The sequence below is a fragment of the Musca autumnalis genome, unplaced genomic scaffold (assembly GCF_047663935.1).
Source record: "Musca autumnalis isolate F117 unplaced genomic scaffold, ASM4766393v1 scaffold_2, whole genome shotgun sequence".
In the NCBI taxonomy this organism is placed as follows: domain Eukaryota; kingdom Metazoa; phylum Arthropoda; class Insecta; order Diptera; family Muscidae; genus Musca; species Musca autumnalis.
In genome coordinates, this window is record NW_027411755.1 from 118,611,134 (window position 1) to 118,632,604 (window position 21,471).

The 21,471-nt window shown below is 36.4% G+C and overlaps 1 protein-coding gene across 1 annotated transcript; it reads right to left on the reverse strand.

Annotated features, from left to right (window-relative positions):
* Window positions 1-7,265: 7,265 nt before the first annotated feature.
* EMC5 (ER membrane protein complex subunit 5) lies at window positions 7,266-9,297 on the reverse strand. Its single transcript, XM_073965997.1, has 3 exons — window positions 9,103-9,297; window positions 8,890-8,942; window positions 7,266-7,694 (listed from the first exon to the last, which is right to left on the reverse strand). Exons 1-3 carry the CDS (start codon window positions 9,182-9,184, stop codon window positions 7,458-7,460), a joined length of 372 nt encoding a protein of 123 aa, XP_073822098.1. The 5' UTR covers window positions 9,185-9,297; the 3' UTR covers window positions 7,266-7,457.
* Window positions 9,298-21,471: the final 12,174 nt, after the last annotated feature.

The following is a 21,471-nucleotide window of genomic DNA, read 5'->3' on the forward strand; positions in this document are numbered from 1 at the left end:
ACCCCGGTTACACTTAACCAGATTAACCCAGTGGGTTTGGGTTTCAAATGTCAATTCCATAGCGCAAACGTCAAATAAATCCTCATGAAGTGGGTTAACCCGCCAAAAAACTCTGATGTAACCGCACTATAAAAAAGAATGGCGAACCAAAAAATTTCAGATGTAAAATAATATTTTAAATGAATCTAGTTCAGAATCCGATGACGAACTGGCTCTTTTTTAATGGAATTGACAACGACATTAATGAATATGACAAAATATTAAGAAGTAAAGCGCTCGGCACATACGATGCGTTGAGCGTCGCGGTACAACAACCACATGAAAAAAGTGTAAGTGATGCCAAGTTTTTTGAAAAACAACAATGCGGCAGCCATATTGTTGTTTTTCAAAAAACTTCGCATCGTATGTGCCGAGCGCTTTAAAGCCAAATTAAAGAAAAAAGTGAAATAGTTTTAACAAAGAAATCCTCAGGAGTATCAGTGGTTTGGCACTATTTTGGTCAATTAAGCCCTCGGAACATACGGTCCGTTTAGTGACACGTTGGGACACGCATTGTCACAAAACTGTTAAATTATGTTTAACTTTAATGCGTCACCATATTGTTGTTTTTCATAAAACTTGGCTTCACTTACACTTTTTTCATGTGGTTGTTGTAATGCAAGCGATTTCAACTGTCAATTCCATAGCTCAAACGTCAAATGAAATCTCATCTGGATTTCATTTGACGTTTAACCTATGGATTTGACAGTTGAAATCAATTGGATTTCGTAAATGTAAACCAAGCATAAATGTGGTATTTCTAGGAAGGGAAAGCTGAAATGTGTTCAAATTTATCGCCAATATTTGCTATGTTCCAGAACCTGCAAGAAGCGACTATTTTTACATATGAGTTGTCACTTTTTATATACAAAGTGTATATGCAAAGTGACAACACATATGCAAAATAACATATCGTGTAAAGTACCCATGAGATAACATTTTTTCCTTTATGTTATCGGAAAAAATAGTTGCAGTTCTGGAACAGACCAATTATAAAAACATTTTAGGAGTTTCCCAATGTGGCGAAATTAGCCTCTTCACTTTTAAGCTGAAAACAGATACAACGTTTGATTAAAGTTTTGCGTTGGGTATCGAGAAAAAAAACAACAACAACAGGGCGACGACGATACCAAAGTCCAGCGTTTATCTGTTTGCCGGCATATATTTCAAATGAATTTGAATTTTCGGCATCATGCCCAACAGTGTAAAAACGGCCAAAACGACACAAAACTTTACCCAAACGTTGTATCTGTTTACAGCTTTATGTATCCCATCAGAAGAAGCTTTTTCAAGTGCTGGCTCATTAGTCCCGGGCCACACTACAGTAATTTCATTGAAATTTTGATATGAAATTATGCGTCTCTAGACCGACGTCCATAGTAGAGTAAAATCATAATATTGCTGTAGTGGCGAATTCGATTTAAGACCACCTAATTTCGTGACATTTTTTAAAAAAATTCACGCTAGTGTGGACCGAGACTTAGTGACGGCAAAAAGGTAAAATTTAAGCCCTTTGACGATAAACAACTACGATATATTTAATAGTTTAATATAAAAAAATAATGTTTTTATGTGTAATTTTAATTCCAAATCCTTAAATTGAAAAATGTGAATTTCTTTGTTTTACAAATAAAATATTTTTAATAAAAATATATGCAATATTTTAAATTTTTGTTCAAAATACCTTTGTGTGTACATGTATATTTTTTATTATTAATGCAATATGACTTTTTTTTAAAAACATCGGCTCACAGCCGGCTGATAGCCGCCGCTGACATTTTTTAACATAAGCCGCCGCCGCCGACAAACTTTGCTCGACGCAGGCCTCTGCCCACAGCCAGTGTTGGTAAGCGCATTTGTGAAATACATGTTTATTCAGGTAGATGTGCAGTGACTGCACTGAAAATGATGCAACCTGAAATAAAAGGGCGAAACCTATAACATTGCGTGTGCGTTCAAAAATACAAAAACAAAATACATGTATTTAAAATTTAAATACATGTATTTTGTTTTTTTTTACACACACGCAAAGTTATAGGTTTTGCCCAAAAATGTAAACGTTGATAACTTGGAAACCAGTTAAGGCCTCGACAAATAAGAAGCATGACATTCTTGCTGAAGTCATATCTGTTAAAAGGTTTAAGCCCAAGTTCGACCTAATAAAAAGATTTCAGAATCACATTTGAATTAGGTCGAACTTGGTCTTTTGTAATTTACCTGATATGACTTAAGCAAGAATGCCATGCTTCTTATGTGTCGAGGCCCTTAAGATGAGAACAGAAAGAGAAATTCACGCTTATCCAAGCCTCAATTTATGTATAAGAATAAAGAAATGCAAGATCGCATTTTAATTAGGTAGTACTTGGCCATTAGGCTTTTACATGTAATCAAGTGTGAAGCAAGCAACAAAGTTCATTTTATTTTAACCTTTAAGCGTAGTACACACGGTCCAACAAAACTGGCAGTCAACGTACTTTTACGCCAATTTTCTGGCAAATAAATGGTCTGTTCCTTTACTTCTGAAAATGGTAAAACCGGCAAAAGTAGTAAAAGTTGAAAACTGCTCCCATATGAATTGTATTGTGTCTGAAGTAAAGGAACGCTTTTCGAGTAAAAAGTTGTAAAACTTTAAGATTCTTGAACGTAAAGGAACAGGGCTAAAATCTTTTTGTTAGCTAAAAATGATTGAAATACAACATTTACACTATGTTTACATTTACGAAATCCACTCGATTTCAACTGTCAATTCCATTGCACAAACGTCAAATGAAATCCAGTCGATTTCAGATGAGTTTTCATATCACGTATAGGCAAAGGAAGTTGAAATCGAGTGGATTTCGTAAATGTAACCATAATCTTAAGGTATAATTTAGTGATTAGGAAAGTAATTATTCAGCTAGACTTTGTATTAACGAAATAGACCTCGATGACTGTCAGTTTTGTTGGACCGTGTGTACTATGCTTTAAGGCCTGCGTACATAAGCTGCCTTGCCTGCTTACCTTGCTTACTTCTGATAAAAGAATAAAAAAGAAAAGGGCAACCCAGTTCGAAATTTCCTCTGCCTTCTTTATTCTTTTATTTTTATTATGTCAAAAATGAAGCAGGAAAGCAAGGCAACTAGGCAGAGCAACTTATGTACGCAGGCCTTTAAGGCCTCGTCACATAAAAGGATTTCTGGCTTAATTCATTAAGTTGCATGTTCTTCCGGCTTTAAGTCAATAGTAAATGGTGTTTCAGCACACATTTAGCCGCGTAGAGATGCGGCAACTCTACGTGGCTGAATGTGTGCTGAGACACGATTTTCGTATGTTTTGACTTTTGACTTGAGCCTTAAGAACATGCAACTTAATAAATTAAGCCAGAAATCCTCTTATGTGACGAGGCCTTTAACTTTAAGATTTTTTTGACAATTCAAAAAACTATTTTGTTTTCTGAAAAGTTGTCTTTAAGATGGCATACAAAAATATTCCATTTACTGTAATGTTCGACTAAAATTATTTTATACATTTATAAAAACAAAAATTTCAACGCCCATTGTTGCTATTCAAACCAAACAATACTGCTCCCTTCGATGAGTTTCATAGAATCGCACCATTTTTTTGTTGCGGATTTTTTTCTTTTCAATTTATGTAGTTTTTTTGAGGGCATTGTGTCGTATAAAATTCATAGTTCGGATGAAAATCAGCATATCTGGCGTAAAATCGATATTTTATTTGTGGAAGAAGCCAACACACACCTGAGTTTAAATAAATAAACTGTCGCCATCAAAGCGCTTCGTCAGAAGTATTATTGTTTGGCTTGTATGGCAACAATTGGCGTTGAAATTTTTGTTTTTATAAAAGCAAACATGGTCAAGACATTGTTAACAATGTTTCTAAAAGCTGTTTTCAAAGAAAAGTGCAAAAACTTTTGTTCTATGTCCTGATTTTTCCTTTATCAGGGCAATGCCGTTATAGGCTAGTCTAATATGGGGCAAGCCTGGGGCTGGATTCTTGTTCTATGAAAATTTGAAATGAAAAATATTTCCCTTCATTTGACAGTTTTCTCCTTTATAAAAGTTTTCATTTCACATTTTCATAGAAACAGAATTGAGCCTCTAGTTGATACACGACTTTTCATATATCATTAAATTGTTTGTACGTACTCTAGACATAACCGTTTTTGATTTTTCAAAGTCATATGTTGGAAAAAACCTTCAAACACATTTTTGGTTTCTACTTTTTTCGTTTTATATTTGACATAAAATGTATTGAAGTTTTAGAGTACGGGTTCGAAAATGTATTTTGTTTTTTATTTTTGAACGCACACGCAGAGTTATAGGTTTCGCCCTTATTAAATTCAGGTTTCGAAACAGACCCTTTTATGTTCCATTCTGAATACCCATTTTGTTCTTCTTAGTTCCGCTTTAAACTCTCCTTAAGATAAAGATAAAGAATCTTTGATAGATGGCGCAAGTTAGCATGGACAAGAATTCGCTTATTCATGTACTAAAAAATCGGAATAAGTTGATAGATGGCGCCAATCTATTGCTTCCAGACACAAATTCGCCTAAGACGGCATCGAAACAAAATAGCAGCTAATAGATGGCGCTGATTACAACTATCAAAGACACAGGAAAACAAATTCACATAGTCTGGTACTAAAATTCGCCGTTACATGCGAGACAAAGAAGGTCCGCGCTATGAAATTGCATCCATTTTAACATACAACGAAGGTCCGCGCTACCCAGCAAAATAAATTGGAAGTAGTGCAATGTAGACTAGTTCTTTCACGGCATGTTTTTATGCAGTTCAAACGGAGTCGTGAAAAAGGCACTCCATTCCTCACATTTTAACCGCATTTGGATGCAATCCAAAGAATCTCATCCATTTGTCACATTTTAACAACATCCGGAGGCAGTTCAACGGAGTCGTGAAAAAGGCACTCCAATTCCTCACAATTTAACAGCATCCGGATGCAGTGCAAACGGAGTCGTGAAAAAGGCACTCCATTCACTACATTTTATTAGCAGTTGTTAGAGATCCCTACCTGTACATAAATCAGTTTGTACATCTCTACAGGCAGCGGAATACATTTCCAAAAAGAGATAATCGTGTTAACATTTCCAAAAATTTGTTAATACAAACTAAATAATATTTAATTTGTGAACATTTTTCCGGTAACTCACGAGAAGAAAATTTCCCAATGGAGTGCTGTTGGAGTACATGTCGAAATCTTAACTGGTGATGGGAAGACAATATCAAACCCATTTAGCAGATGAAGCAAAAGCACTTAAGCTTGGATTAAATGAAGAGCGGAGGAAACACACATGTTTGTGATTGAATTCAATAGAGAATTTTCATAATTTGTGTTAATTTAATAAAGGTATTAATATTTTTGTTTTACACAAATAATAAATGCATTTTATTTTGTTATTCAAAACTCGTGCTATAGACTGCCTCCTATTCTACCCCAAAGGGTCAGTTAAAATGCAATGCCAAAGGGTCAGTTAAAATGCGGTGCAATGGAGTGCCTCTTTCCGGGGTCACTCCCTTGTAAAAATCATGAGTGAAAATGCATAATTTGATGCACTTCCAAATCACTTGTACATATCATTTAACTGCCTCTTTGGAGGCAAACTTTTCGCTGGGTATGAAATTGCAGTTTCAACGATAAGGTACAGTAGTAGCATAATTAAAAAGAAAAAAAATCAAGGCAAAATATATTTTTTTCGCATCAAAAACATTTTTTTTGGCATTTTTAATAGTATCTTTTGAACATCCGATAAATGAACAATTTATTACGACTGCTAACGACAACAGTAGGGTGATTCTCTAACTCTGAGTTGCCGACAAAAATCGGTAAAATGAAAATACTTATAATTTCGGTAATTAATAACATTACCCGGTAATTTAGCGACCAATACAAAGCAGTTAAACTTTTCATTCATAACTTTAAGTTTTAACGTTACCGATTTTTGTCGGTAACTTAAAAAATGAGTTAGAGAATCGCAATACAGATTGCATTTAATTATAACTTTTAAATGTTAGAACATTTTCGGCAATTACATCTTTTGACAGCTGAATTGGCAATGAATTGGTTCAAAAATCTAATTGGGTTTTAAATCCGACGAAATCTTTTAAAATGTCGAAAAGAGGCATCTAAAGTGGGCTAGAGTAAAAACGGCCAAGCAAAAAACGTGCAGTAGATTCGAACAGACAACAGAAGTTGGAAGATGTAAATTTGGCGTAGTAATCTATTTTATCAACATTCTTCTATTAGTTTTGAGATGTAAAATGCTTATCAAAAGATAGATTAGTTATGTCCCAGAACCTGCAAATAGACCAAAGATTTCCGGAAAACAATTGCTTGTGTATATCTGTTCCCGTACATTTTGAATAAATTTCTTTGACAGTTTATTCTTTTGCTAGCTTTACCATTAAAAATACTAGAACAAAGCAATTATTTTATTCTAATCAAGCATTTGAAGCAAAACATCCTCTTGTCAGATAAAAGTTTAACGAAGTAGTTTATTGAAGTAGAAAAGTCCCTCATATCAACGATTCTATTTTAGCTCATAAATGTGAGACTTTCTTTAGATTGCAAAGTTTCAATACCAAATTTTATTTTTAAAAACTGATCCTAATAAAGTTTTATATGCGTTCAGTATTTTCGTGATTCTCATTTGAACTGGCTGGCGATACGTTGCGACGTCCAACGCCCGTGTAGTAGTATTAGTAGGATGTACCACTCTATACACGGTATGAGCTCCAATTCCCTCTAGCTCAAGTTTTGAAAACTTATTTTATATCTATGCTCTATGGTCAGTTGAGAATGCAACGGGTATGTTCTGAGACACACTTCACCTCTCACTTTACGCCTCAAGCATTTTGTTCACCCCATTTTCTACTATTTTTTTGCGAATTCGTTGGGGCTAAGATTCATTAAGGTATTTAAAAAGAAAGAGTACACGCTAGTCCGTCCATAATATACACAGAAAAGTAAGCAAAAATGGGTTGAACAAAATGCTTGAGGCGTGAAGTGAGAGGTGAAGTGTGTCTCAGAACATACCCGATAATTTGATCTAATATGTCATGACACCTTTAGCAGTGAGAGTCTTCGTTCAGACTCAGTAGTCGAAAATGCTACCAGATTCTCTTTCATACATAACGGAACTATGAGGGAGGGAGTAGCGACGACCAAAAAGGCGATGAGTGTAACACAAGTGTTGAGTTCAAATCGATACTTGACTTTGTTAATTTACGTTCTTTATTTCTTAGGAATTCAAATCCAATTTGGATCAAACTTCCTCCGACATATCTTTTTAGTTTACTAATGGATATACATTTATAACATAGTCACATTTTATTTATCTATTTGAAACTAAAATTTTGTTATACGAAATATTGTTAGTGTTTTGGTTTTTGTGTTCTATATCTTATGAATTTAAATCTAATTTAGATTTGGCTCCTTCCGATGATTCCTCTTCGGGCACATAGGTTGAAGATAGAGCTTTACCGCGATGATTAAATGTATAGAAAGAGGGGAAGTTACCCAATGTGTCCCATGATTTAGCTTGCATATCAACGGTTGCACGAATTTCCTTAAAGTTGCCGACAATTTGTATGACATTGTATATGACCACAATCAAACTGACAACCGTTTGAACAACAATCTGAAATGAAGATGATTTAATTAGTTAACAAGAACAGAAGAAAAGGTAAAAAAAATTGGTGCGCTTCTATTACACATTACGATTCAACGGAAAAAGGTCATCCATACTTGAAAAGTGGGGAAAGCTAATAGTTAACTTCTATATGGCTAAATAGCTTAAAGTATTGATTACACATCAGAATTGGGCAATATATCGGAATCCTCAATCCGTCCTGCACAATATGTCTCCACTAAAACGGAGATTTCAATAAGACAAAACTCGAAACCGTTAATAATTAACTCAATATTTCCTATTTACTGATGCTCTCAGCAGCAATAACTCTTATATTGAATAAGGTTTCATTCAAAAGTCTGGGGTCGCACAGCAAAAGTTGTGGATTTGCATAGCTTTTCTCGCGATAAAAAGGAAATTCACAACACTGAGCTGTGAACGAGAAAGTTTGAGGATCGATACGATACGCATCATCTACTGCTGATCATTTATATGTCTTTGACATAAATTTGGATCTGCAAAATCCTCCAGATAGAAAGGTATAGGCAGTAGTAAACTAAAATTTTTAATCAGTTTTGGAATGGAAAAGCATGACGCTTTATTGGCTCCAGGTTGTCCTAACATAACGAAAACTTTGTAATTTCATACGAATAATGGGGAATGCCACTTATAAATGAAAGGTCTCGAAGACTATTTGGCCAAATCAAATGTCCCCAAAAACCGATTTAGAACAGTTATTTATCATTAATTTAAATTTGCGCTTCAATTTCCTTTACCGAGCCACCGCGGAAATATTAGGATAAAATGACCACATATAGTGCATTTCATGCCGATTCCAGAGATGTATTTCTTTTGTTGCGGAAATGTATACTTCCCGAGATATAGGCCTCAAATATCCGAATAATCCCTTGTTTACTTGGAAAAAATTACGATTTAAAAAAGTTTTGTTCGCGTAGCCGGAATTCGCCTAAGCCCGGCTACTTAAGAAATTTGTATTTTTTTCAGCGAGGGGTCGGTAAGGGTATTTGTTACAAACGGTAAAGGAAATTTGTTACAAACTGGGTCGGTCTTCTAATCACTATTTGGAACCAAAACATGTCATTCTGCACCTTAATTCGATACAAATTTCGTTTTATAGTTCTTAACGCGACTATATCCTTCTATTGCATTCCATTTCACCCAAAAACGTTTATTCCCAACTTACATCCAATGGCAATTTTGTGAACTCCTGTTCAGTTAACCGCAAATATGTACGATCTGGAAAAGAAACCAGCAGAGTTAATTAGAGAATTCTTCATTGAATGAAAATGCATAAATTTTAATCTGCGGGTTCAGCTGTACGAACGCACACTCCGTCCATCAATTTGATTGGATGAGTGTGTTCCAACAACAAGCAAAATATATCAATCCAACTTACAGTGAGCTGCGGAATATGCGGCATGCAATAAACTGGCAAAACCAGCTACCAAAAGAATTTTTTTGACAATTGTATTGGCCATCTTGGGAATAATGATTCGACTATATTCTCTCTAACGATTTATGTTAATATTTTCATAAATTTCTCAATGAAAATCAGTATGGGAAAAAGATTTATTCCAAAGTCAGCTGTCAATTAAAATGACAGTTCACAGTTCATTATAGGGATAGGTAGTTCGATAAATCGTTTTTTTCGTTGAATAATCAAAAAATCGAAGTCGACTTTTTGTTATAGAGAAATTCGATGTGTTGACTTTCATGCATGGCATGGTACAATAATACAGGTAGCATTATCATGCCAGCTGATGGTAACATAATGTGTCAATTGCATTGAATTGATGTCAAATTTTGACATCTTATGTTGCCAACAATTGCCGATGCGGCTACCTGTGTATTTGTACCATGATGCATGGTTGAACAATAGGTCTGTATGATAACCCAAAAATGTGTACAAATTCGTACACATTTTTACTGAATGTTGTTCTTTAACAAAATTATCCAGCAAACGAGAGCGAGTTGAGAGAGATTTATTGACAGTTCTGTGACTGAGAACTTGCAAATTTTTGCTGGGAGAATTTTGTCCCGTAAAAATTTGTTTGAAACAGCTGTTCAATGTAAACAACTTGAAATGTTAATATTTCTGACCAAGAAAATTCCACAATTATACACTTTTTTAGATTCTAAAGTGTTGTGGATAGGTTTATTGCTTTGAGTAAGTAAAATACAATTTTAAAATTTGTTTTTGTCCCATTTGGTTTAAAATATCAAATGAAACAAAAACAATTTTCATACATTTTCCGAAACAGCTGACTTTCTTGAAAAATGTTGTTCGATAACTATCTGCAATTTTTCTCGCTTGAGAGAGTAAAATTCACTGAGAGAGGTTGCTGGAACTGACTGAGAAATTATTGCTGGGAAAGTTATCGTACACACCTTAATGGGTACTTTACACGATATGTTTTTTACATATGAGTTGTCATTTTGCATATACATTTTGTACGGGAGAAGTGACAACTCATATGTAAAAAACATACCGTGTAAAGTACCCATAAGTGGGGTACACACGATCAGTTTTGACTGTCAGTTTTGCTCAAATAATCGGTTGCTTGCCAGTGTGGCAGTTCATTTTTGTCAGTCATCAGGCAACCACAAAATGTTTTGTGGTTGCTGGACAGTTTGACATTTATCGATATTTCCGAAAAATCGACAGTCAAAACTGCCTTATACGGCGTTTATATTATAGTTTTTTGCAGGGTTAACCTTCTTTATGAGGATTTATTTGAAGTATACACAATGGAAATGGCATTTGAAACCCAGACCCACTGGGTTAACCCGGTTATATGTAAACGGCCTATTATATAAGGTAATAGCAATACCCAGCTGACTGAACTGGGCTGTAATGTTAAAGGCTTTTTATACTAGCACATTATTGGTCTGTTCCTTTAATTTTGAAAGTGGTAAAACCGGCAAAAGTAGCAAAAGTTGTAAACTGCTCCCATATGAATTGTATGGTGTCTGAAGTAAAGGAACGCTTTTCGAGTAAAAAGTGGTAAAACTTGAAGATTCTTGCACGTAAAGGAACAGAGCTTATAGCTGTGTTCCTTTACTTACCTGAGGTTACCATTTTTAACCTGCAAAGCGTTCCTTAACCCCAAAAAGTGATAAAACTGGCAGCAATTTTTAAGAGAGTGAGAGATGAGAGAAATCAAAAATGTCTTTCTGTTCTACCACACGCTACCAGCATAATTTCTGCAGGTAAAAAATGGTAGAACTGATTTTTCGACTTTTGTTTGACGATTATTTCATGGTTTAATAAGAAAGGTTAGCTAAAGCTTTCTGTCAATTTAATTTTTTTCTTTCGACCGTTCCTAAAACGTCAAAACAAAATACACTATAGCTTCGTTCCAGAACTAAAAACTTTTTACACATTTAACACATTTTGAACATTTTTCCCCGAAATGCGTTCCCGTACACCAAAAAAGTTGCAAAATGTTCACTTCTCTTTGAACAAATATGGCGCTGAATGGCTCTCTCTTTAGAAACTTTTTACACGACACATTTGAGCGAGCAAAAATGTGCAACATGTTTGCCGGCTTTCGATTGGCTGACACGCCGACTTTGACATTTGTTCCAGTTTTTATGACGTTTTTGCCATTTTTCCGTTCCCGTACATTTTGGAAAAATGAGTGTGTTGGACTCATTTTCAACAGATTGCTCTTTTGGCACTTTTATCATTAAAAAAGTACTGGAACGAAGCTTATCTCTGTATGTATGTGTGTTGTTTGAATAATATGCCAAACAATTTTAAAAACAATCGAATTCAATGATTTTTAAAATTGTTTTTAGAACATTTGTATGGAAGAAATTTGTCAGCTTTGCATTGAAACACACATATTATCATATCCACAACTCGATTATGTGGAGAAACCTTGACACTTCATTCATTTTTGGCGTTTTTTTAATAAAATGCTCAAAAATGGTATTGTAAACAAACCCACTTATTGCTTTTGTGTTTACTAATTTTGACGTTTTAGGAATTCAGGAAAAACAAGGGTCTATAGATTATTTTTATTTAAATCTACCTCTTTACTTATACCATGGATTATTTCACAATGAACAAGGCATATTTAGTCCCGATTTACATTAGGCGAGTTTACTTGCGGCAGTTTTTCTCGTTCCTTTTTAAACTTGCCTCTTGCGTTTATACAGGCAATTCTGTTTCGGCATGTTTTGTTTTCAAAACATTGGAAATAATGTCAAAAACGAAAAATATGAAAGGAATTGCCTGAAAACTGGCGGTACGAGCAATATTTTTCCATTTCCATTCCCCTAACGTATGTCCCAATTTACATTAGGCGAGTTTACTTGCGGCAATTGTCATTTTGTAGGAGAGAGAGGTGAGGCATATGGTAACCCTTTGCCTCTCAGCACCCTCTCTCACCTACAAACTGACAATTGCCGCAAGTAAACTCGCCTAATGTAAATTGGGACTATCTCTCCTACAAACTGAGACTTGCCGCAAGTAAACTTGCCTAATGTAAATTGGGACTTATAGAAGGTAGAAGTCATGGCACAATAATACAGGTAAGCCCTCGGCACATACGGTCCGTTTAGTGACACGTTGGGAGACGCGTTGTCCCAAAACAGTTAAATTATGTTTAACTTTAATGCGTCAGCCACATTGTTGTTTTTCAAAAAACTTGGCATCACTTACACTTTTTTCATGTGGTTGTTGTACCGCGACGCTCAACGCATCGTATGTGCCGAGCGCTCTACTGCGGCAAAAACAACTGGTTATCACACTAGTTGTCAAAATTCATTATTGTGAATAAAACACATACAAAATGCAAACAAGCAATTAGGTTAGGTTAGTGGATGTGCAGCCACTAACTTGTGACTGCGTCACTCGGAGACCTTCCGGTCCATTGTGATCATCCAGTAGAAAAAAGAGGAAAAAAAGCTGCAAAGAAAATAGGAGATGGAAAAGAGAGGATAGGGGGAAGAAATAAGAAGAGGAAGTTGTTAGAAAAGTAAAGAACGAATAAATTACAAGAAAGTTTAAGAGGGGAGGAATAGTTTTAGAGAAGGAAAAAGGATTTATTTTTATTGGTAGGCAGAATAGTTGAAAACATAATTTAGGCGTTCAGGTTGCGTTCTCCCAGCCACTTCAGATTTTTGATGATGTTGTAGATCACAGCAGGTTCCACAGTTGAGTAGAAAGTTAGACACGGTGGAAAGTAAACACCTACTAACCTATGCCGTCTACGAGCCAGGGCTGGACAACGACACAGGAGGTGCTCGATCGTCTCCATCTCCTACTCATCATCACAGAGTCTGCACTAGTCAGTAACATCCTCATCCCATTTGATGGTAAGGGCCCTGATATAGCAGTGTCCAGTAATGACTCCCGTCGTTACTCTAACTTCAGCTTTACTCAGGTTCAACAGAGAGTTCGTTCTTTTGACTGACAGAGACGGCCATATGGATCTTGCCACAATGCACCTAGGTTCATTATGGCACAATTCACTGGCTCTTTCGTCAGAGAACGTTTCAGAAATTAACCCAGAAATTAACCCTTGTAGGAGTCCCAATCAATTTCGAGTTTAGTCTCATGCGGCCTGTTATACAGTCGCCTGGTGGTTTTTCTAAGCTCGCCAAGTTCCTTGTTCCACCACACAGGCTGAGATTTCTTCCCAGGATAGGTTAGTGGACAGGATTCCTTATGGCAACGGAGAAGAACGTCTGTAAGATTTTTTACGGTCCCATTAAGATCCTCAACTGTTTCTACATTAATATTAAGAGCCAGTTGAGAACTCGTTAGTTCCGTGTACTTATCCCAGTTTGTTCTTCGCGGAATTTGGCGACCTCCGCCCAAAAAGATATCAAAGGATGTCTTCATATGATCCGAGAAGGAACATTCTTTAGATACCCTCCAATTCCTTAGGACGGAGTCATCTAGATTAGAGAGGGTTAGGTCTATGACCTCCTCCCTATCCCTAATTTTGAAGGTTGGATCATTACTCCTGTACATATTCGTAAATTATATGATAAAATAAAATCGTATATAGACTCACCCCATGGTAGAACAAACCAGGTAAAGTAAATACTACAACAAATACAACTCAACAACAACTACATAGAAATTTGTTTTTGTTTGTAAACATTAGTGTCAACGTACATGTAAACAAAATAAGGAAATGTCTATAAATTATTGGAATTTAAAAAACTAACAATCTTTTACATTTGATTGAATATTTTAAAAAACATGAATGAAAGCTCGTTAGATTTTCAATTTGAATGTTTCCATATCATTCCACTAAATGCATAATTTCTCTCAGAAATTAGAATTCTTGCAAAAGTGTTTGGGGTCGCTGGTAATTTGTTGAAAAAAGAGAAGCTGTTTCAATCGTTTGCTTTTGAAAACAAACAAGCACATGTTTATTAGGGCTTTATTCTTTTCAAGTTTAACAAAATACCACACATATTAACAAATATTGTACCACCTTTATAAGCGGTGTTTTAGTGTGCGGCATGTCGTTCGGACCTGGAGGAGGTTACATGTCAATGATATGAATGAGTCTTTATGGGAAATAGTTTTTTTATCTGATGAAAAATTTGTTCTTCAAAAAATATATATCCCTAAAGTGCAGTACACATTGTCAGTTTTGAATGTCGATATTTCGCAATTATCGATAACTGTCAAACCGTCCAGCAACCACAAAACATTTTGTGGTTGCATGATGAATGACAAAAATGAACTGCCACACTAGCAAGCTACAACAAAGCTGTCATTCAAAACTGACAATGTGTACCCAGCTTTACATACAATGAACATAGAAATAAACAAGGCATATTCATATAAGGTAAATGCATGAATTACAACAACTAACAAATTTACAAAAACAACATTGTTGTTATTGAAAATTAATTGTCAAAGATAAATATTGAATAATAGGGTCGTTCCAAAAATATTTTCAGAAAAAGCATAAATACATTTTGAAAATATTCTGAAATAGAAAAAATTTGAATCAAAATGTAAATATAAAGCATTCAAAACTGTCGTAGGTCATTGTTATTACACGTTCCCGGTGAAAAGAAGAATTTTATGGTAGCAAATTTCGAAGTTTAAAATTTCATGAGTAGACCCTATTACATTTTGAAAACTAAATTTACGAAAAAGTAAGAATACAGCTGATTGTCACTTCTACCTTGTATAAATATGCCTTGGAAATAAATATATAAAATGGCGTATGGAGTTTGACACTAGCATTACAGCCCAGTTCAGTCAGCTGGGTATTGCTGCTACCTTTTCTTGTTCACGTTGCAGGTACCCATCATATCACCGAGCAACCGTCGGACATCCAGGTTTGGTGGGTCTGGGGCGTCAAAAGGCATGTATACGGATGACAGCAGCGTGGCCATCCCCGTGCCATGCTCCAGCCTAACCGTGCAAATGTCACCCTTGCTGTAATTAGATAGAAAGATTAGATTTAAGCTCTTTTTACCTACTATACAAGTCCTAACCTTGTCCCCCTCGGACGCGGCGAAGATGTCGAAATTGGCATTGCTTAGTCCAGAAACCTTATTCTTATATATAAGGCTCCTGGACTAAGACAATGTCCACTTCAGAGGTCATGAGGGACAAGAGTAGTTCAGCGGCGGCGGCTTTGCAATGATGCAGATTAATCTGCAAGATGCGCAGCCTTTGCCGCTTCCCTACCCTTACTGAGTTTCGTGGGGAGGACTCAGTCGAAACCGAGCCCATCCTGAACCGAAATTCAGTTTTCCCTCACGTTCTCTAAGATATAACTCCCCAGGGGGGTCAACTGCCACTCTTGCAACCAAACCACCATCCTCGTTGCAGGGTGCTAGACTTATTACAGTCCAGCCCGACGTAGTGAGGTTGGGATTTTGCAATCTCAGCATTTTCAGCAGGAGCTCCTTATCCACAGTAGGTGGGGGAATCCCCGCTGAAAGAATCTTCCTGGACGGAATATCGGATAGGGAGACCGCCGCAAGATCAGCTCCTTCCCACAGAGCGCCAAAGCCCTTAACTGTCCGAACAAGAAAATCTCGTGACTTCTTGTTCAGACAGTTAATGACCTTGACACACTTTCGCAAGAAGGCGCTGCCAAATTGTCGGTCTTCCTGATTTTCCGGTCCAGAAACTATGGCAGACCGAAGACCAGTTTCAAAAAGCAACCAGTGACTGTCGCTGATTTTACCAATTGGGGCAGCTCTGTCGATGATTGCTAAATCTAGGTCTTTATCATCTGCCACTGTAACCTGTCTACTGTATGGCTTCTTGCGTCCTTAACCGTGCGCCTTGTGGTAAACCAAGAGGAGGTGGATGCCTTCTCTGTACTCAGTTGCTTCCTTTTACGCTCAACAGCCGCAGCATACGAGTTTGTTGGTTCAACCAGCTGAGAAGTCATCGTCTTCTTTGGTGAAGGCTGTGGACCCTCGGACGAACGAACGCGCATCACAGATTTATGCTGCGGGGCATTGTTCGTTCCTCCAGAAGACAATGTTTCCTTAGCTGGCCTAACCATCTTCCTATTGAGACCAGCATTTCCAGCCGCTTCACCCTTGCCTTTCGGAGCAGAATCGGGCTTTGAGGCAGAGTCCTTTACCGGTCGGTCATCACTAGGGGTGCCTGTAGGTTTGAGGGTGCACTCATTAGCCTTTTCCTTTACCTGTCGGTTCGGGTTAAGCTTCTGAATAGGTTTCGGCGCAACACATTTGCCAGAGGCAGTAGACTTAGCCGGCTCCACTACTTTATCCGGGAGGAAGATCCTTTCCACCTGGAGCTCGAGATGAAATTTACGCGGGTAAGTTCTCTCGAACTTCCTTAGGAATTTCAGCTTACCCCTGATGAGGTGGACCTCCCTCGCCGAATGCAAGTTCGCATCTCTCCCTACGAACTTGCGGAGATAGCACGTTTGTAGTGCTTCGCATCCGTTGCTTCTCGTGCAGATGCAACTTTCGAGTCGCTGCCCATTGTCGGGGTCTCGTTAGATTCCCCGTCGTCGGACATCGTTTCAGTTGCAGTCTGCCTTTGAAGCCTATTGTAGGCAAGTGCCGACACAGGACCAGTCGGAATCAGACTTGCATCCGGTTTGGTATCAGGGCTCGCACTCCCTTTGTTAGAGTCACAACAATCTTCCTGTGTAGACTTGGCCGGGATCACCGTGGTGTCCAGCTCATCGCCAGTCAGGGTCAGATTGTGTAACAATTCCTCCGGGAATTGTCACAATGCTCATCCGGTACAAGCCTATCCAGCTGGTCGAGGAGTTCCCTACTTTGCCTCTCTAAACTGTCATGAATAGTTCTGAGGGTCCCGTGAAGGTCGTCCCCGCCCACAACTGCGGTCCTTTCTGCCGTAAACTGGCTTTCACCAGCCCTAGCTAAATCATGTTCCGTTTGAATTGCCGGGTCGTCATCTATTTTGGGGGTTGGAATTGATGCAATACAAGCAATTAACAATAATACATTATTGTGACCAAATTTGAGGTTTGGTATGATTTGATGTATCACCTTCTTATTCCACCATGGTTGAATTGACAATCAGCTGCATTGTTACTTTTTTTTGTGAATTTGGAAACACACCCAAACTTTGGATTTCGAAATATTATTACCTCTGCTTTTGGTTCAAAACAAAAGCAAATTAAAAAAAAAAAACACACACACACACGCACGAGTTTGGTAGTGTTTCATTAGCACACATTTTCGTTTCGACATACAGAAATAGGCTGTCAATCAAATGTGAAAAATATTAAGGCCTCGACACATAAGAAGCATGGAATTCTTGCTGAAGTCATTTTTGTAAATTTAGTTTTCATACTCATTAAATTTGAAACTTCCAAATTTGTTACGATAAAATACTTCTTTTCAACCTAAACGCGTAATAAAAAGGACCCACGACAGTTCTAAATGCTTTATATTTACATTTTGATTCAAATTTGTTCTATTTTAGAGGATTTTCAAAGTGTATTTATGTTTTTAATGAGAACAATTTAAGAACGATCCTGTTATTCAATATTTTCTTTAACAATTAATTTTCAATAACAACAAAGTTGTTTTTGTAAATTTGTTAGTTGTTGTAATTCATGCATATACCTTATATGAATTTGCCTTGACAATGAAGGAAAAAATGGACGAAAAACAGAAGAAAAAGTCGAACGCTGACAAAACTAAAGCTTTGTTCCCGTACTTTTTAGGCGGCCATCAGACCATCTGCTTTTTCACATGTATGTTGTCACTTTGGGTATACTAATATACAGAACAGCTGATGTCATACATGTGAAAAAGCAGATGGTCTGATGACGGCCTTAATAGTAAAACTCGTAAAAGAGAGAAAAATTGTTGTCACACAAAAGTTTTTTCAAAAAGTTCGGGAACGCAAAAATGGAAAAAACATCAAAAAAGCTGGAACAAATGTCAAAGTCGGCGTACCAGCCAATCAGACGCCGGCATCCATGTTACTATTTTTTACACGCTCAAATTTGTCGATTAAAAATGTTTAAAGAGAGTGGCATTCAGCGCCAGTCGTAACAATTTTAAAAACTTTTTAGTTCTGGAACAAAGCTTAAATTAAAAACTGTGAAATAAAAGACGAAAATTGAGAGAGAGAGAGAGAGAGCACATATGCCTTTCTCTTCTACCACAGGCTACCGGCAAAATTTCTGCAGGTAAAAAATGGTAGAACTGTTTTTCGACTTTTTTTGACGATTACATATTTCACAATTAAGAAAAAAATGGACGAAAAACAGAAGAAAAAGTCGAACGCTGACAAAACTAAATTAAAAACTGTGAAATAAAAGACGAAAATTGATTTTTTATGTTTCTTTTTGACATTGCTTTTCCGTTCCTTTAATTTTCTGGTAAAAATGCTCATGAGAGAGCAACGCTGGAAGCGTTGATCTGTTTGCCGGCATATATTTCAAATGAATTTGAATTTTTCGGCATCATGCCCAACAGTGTAAAAACGGCCAAAACGACACAAAACTTTACCCAAACGTTGTATGTATTTTCAGCTTAACGTTTGGGTGAAGTTTTGTGTCGTTTTGACCGTTTTTACACTGTTTGGCATGATGCCGAAAAGTTCAAATTCATTTGAAATATATGCCGGCAAGCAGATCAACGATGGACTTTGGTGTCGGCGTCGCCCTGTTGTTGTTGTTTTTTATCAATGCCCAACACCACTGTTGGGCAGAAATGCTCGGCCTCATACACAAAAGTGTAAAAAATACATGAGTCTCTCGCAATTTGCCCACCATTGCCCAACACAAAACTTTTCTCAAACGTTGGATGTGTTTCAGCTAAACACCGCTTACAGAGGCGGTGCAACATTTGTTAATATGTGTGGTATTTTGTTAAATTTGAGAAAAAGTCAAGCCCAAAAATATTGAAACAACTCCTCCTTTTTGAATGAATTTTTAGCGACCCCGCACTTTTTTTGCAAAATTTCTACGTTCTGTAAGAAATTATGTATTTATATCTGTCAAATAAATAGGTGTGTCTTTTTACGTGATAATTTGTAATAATTATACGAAATGTTACTAAATGCTGTCTTTTTACACAAAAGTTCAGTAAAAGTGAGCGAAGTGAGAGAACAATTTTGACAGTTGTTTGCTGAGAAAATGCTAAAAGTTACTGAAAGTATTTTTCCCAGCAACATTTAGCAAGTTCGATCAGCTGTTTTTTAATCATCTGCTAATGGTCAGCTGCTCAATGTTTATCTTATTTTTGTGGAAAAATACTATAAATATTACAATTCAGCTATATTTATTGATTATTTTATTAATATATTAATTATTTTTTATTTATTTTGCTTAAAATCGAAGACCTTTTTCATTGCTTTGGAATTAGTCTTTCTTTCATGCATTGGCGTGCATTGGCGCCAATGTTTTTGTTTTGGTTATCAACTGTTATCTTGCTAAAGTTTACTAAATGTTGTCTTTTTTACTTTTTTCTCTATTTTCTTATCAAAGAGTAAAATCTCTCTTAATCTCTGAAAACAAGTTACTGAATAATTATTACTGAAAAAGTAAAAAGACACAACTAATGACGTAAACTCGCAAAACACCTGTTTTAAGTGCAAGTGTAAAATGCTTTTAAAAGCTTGTCCGAAAGATATTATTCACCCATTTAAAATAGAAATACGTTGTGAAAAAAGAAGTTATGCCCGTTTAAACTTGAAAATCAAAGAAACCTAATTTTTCACCACACTTACCGTTATAAAAAAACGAACTGACCCAACGGCATTTTCGTTGTCCAAGAACCCCAACACTATATGATTTTTGCATCAGAACGCTTGAATATTTTTCTGGTCAATTTTTGTAGCACAGTGCCATTTATCGAAATTTTCCGAAAAATTTGCACTGTCTCGAGACCAAAACTGCCTGAAGGGGCAGAAACGAGACCCGCCCATTAAGGTTTTCAAATTGCCCAGGGCTATTATTGAGGCTAAGAAAATTTTGAAATGTGTTGGTATAGGTCAACGTCTTCATATAGTCCCCATAGAACAGTACATCCCAGTTTTCGGTATTTTGATGGTTGTGACCTCAATGTTCCACCGAAATGGCAGACATTTGGTATTTAGTTTTCTTTGTGGCTACAAAGATCGATGATTTCATATAGCCATCATAGAACGGTAACTCTCGGTACTTTGAAGGTTTTACCGAAATGATCGCTAAGATAATACACAGAATTGTGGCATTGATGGTTGATGGTGGTATTGATGGATTTAAAGGATTAAAGCTCTCCTGTAGTGATTGCATTTTAGTATTTCGATTTCTGAATGGCTAGAAAGCATCGATGTCTCATAGGTATTAACCCTTTTTTTTAAAGAAAGTGATATTCTTCAGTTAGCGTTGCGTAAGAGCTTCGTACTTTCAGAAACAAAATGAAACTAATTGTTCCATTTTACTTTAATACAACTCATGATGGGAAAAAGTTCGGCCCGTTCGAATTCACGGAAGCTATATATAGCCTTAAATGATGAAAAAGTTAAATTTTCTTGTTTCTTGGAAATTAGTCTTAGAAGATCTCAATTGAATAAATTGTTACAATTGTTTGAGTACAATTTGCAAATAATAACGATTTTATTAATTTTTAGAGGTGATCGTCTATGAACATATAATCCGTTAGGTATATGGTAAATAACAAAAATGTTTTGCAATCGATGAATCAGAGTTTCACCCTTTCAGAATTCGCGAACTGTTAACATATTCTATAAAGTATGACTACAATTCTTTAAAATGAAGTGTTTTAGGAAGGATCCCATAATGTCGATCATTAAAATTAATTTTCGTGGAAGCTGTGTTGGCATCAATGTAGAAAAATGGGTAAAAATGGGTTGAAGCCAACAAGTTTTTTTATGTTCCCATGCGATTTCTGGCTTAACCTTACATTTTATAGACCTATTTCCAATGAATGAATCACAGAATACTCCATGGGCAATAAGATAGAAGTGTATGATTTTTCGATATATCCACTGCATCCACCTAAAATTGATGCTGACATTTTGAAGCCGGAATTTCGGGGTTTTTTGAATTTTTTTAATAATCCGGACGCGCAAGAAGATAATATTCCAAACTCATAACATGATTATAGAACTCGTGATTTTACGTCGTTTGGTGCATATCTCATGAGTGTGCTCCTTACAGCATCCTAGCAATTGGAGTCGAAAGACCAACATTTCATGCGTGAATTTTTTTACAAAACATATTTTTTGCGTGTAAAATTTACAACTGTCATTCAATTTCCTTTGAACACCGCGTGAATTTAGTTTTTTTACGCGACGGTT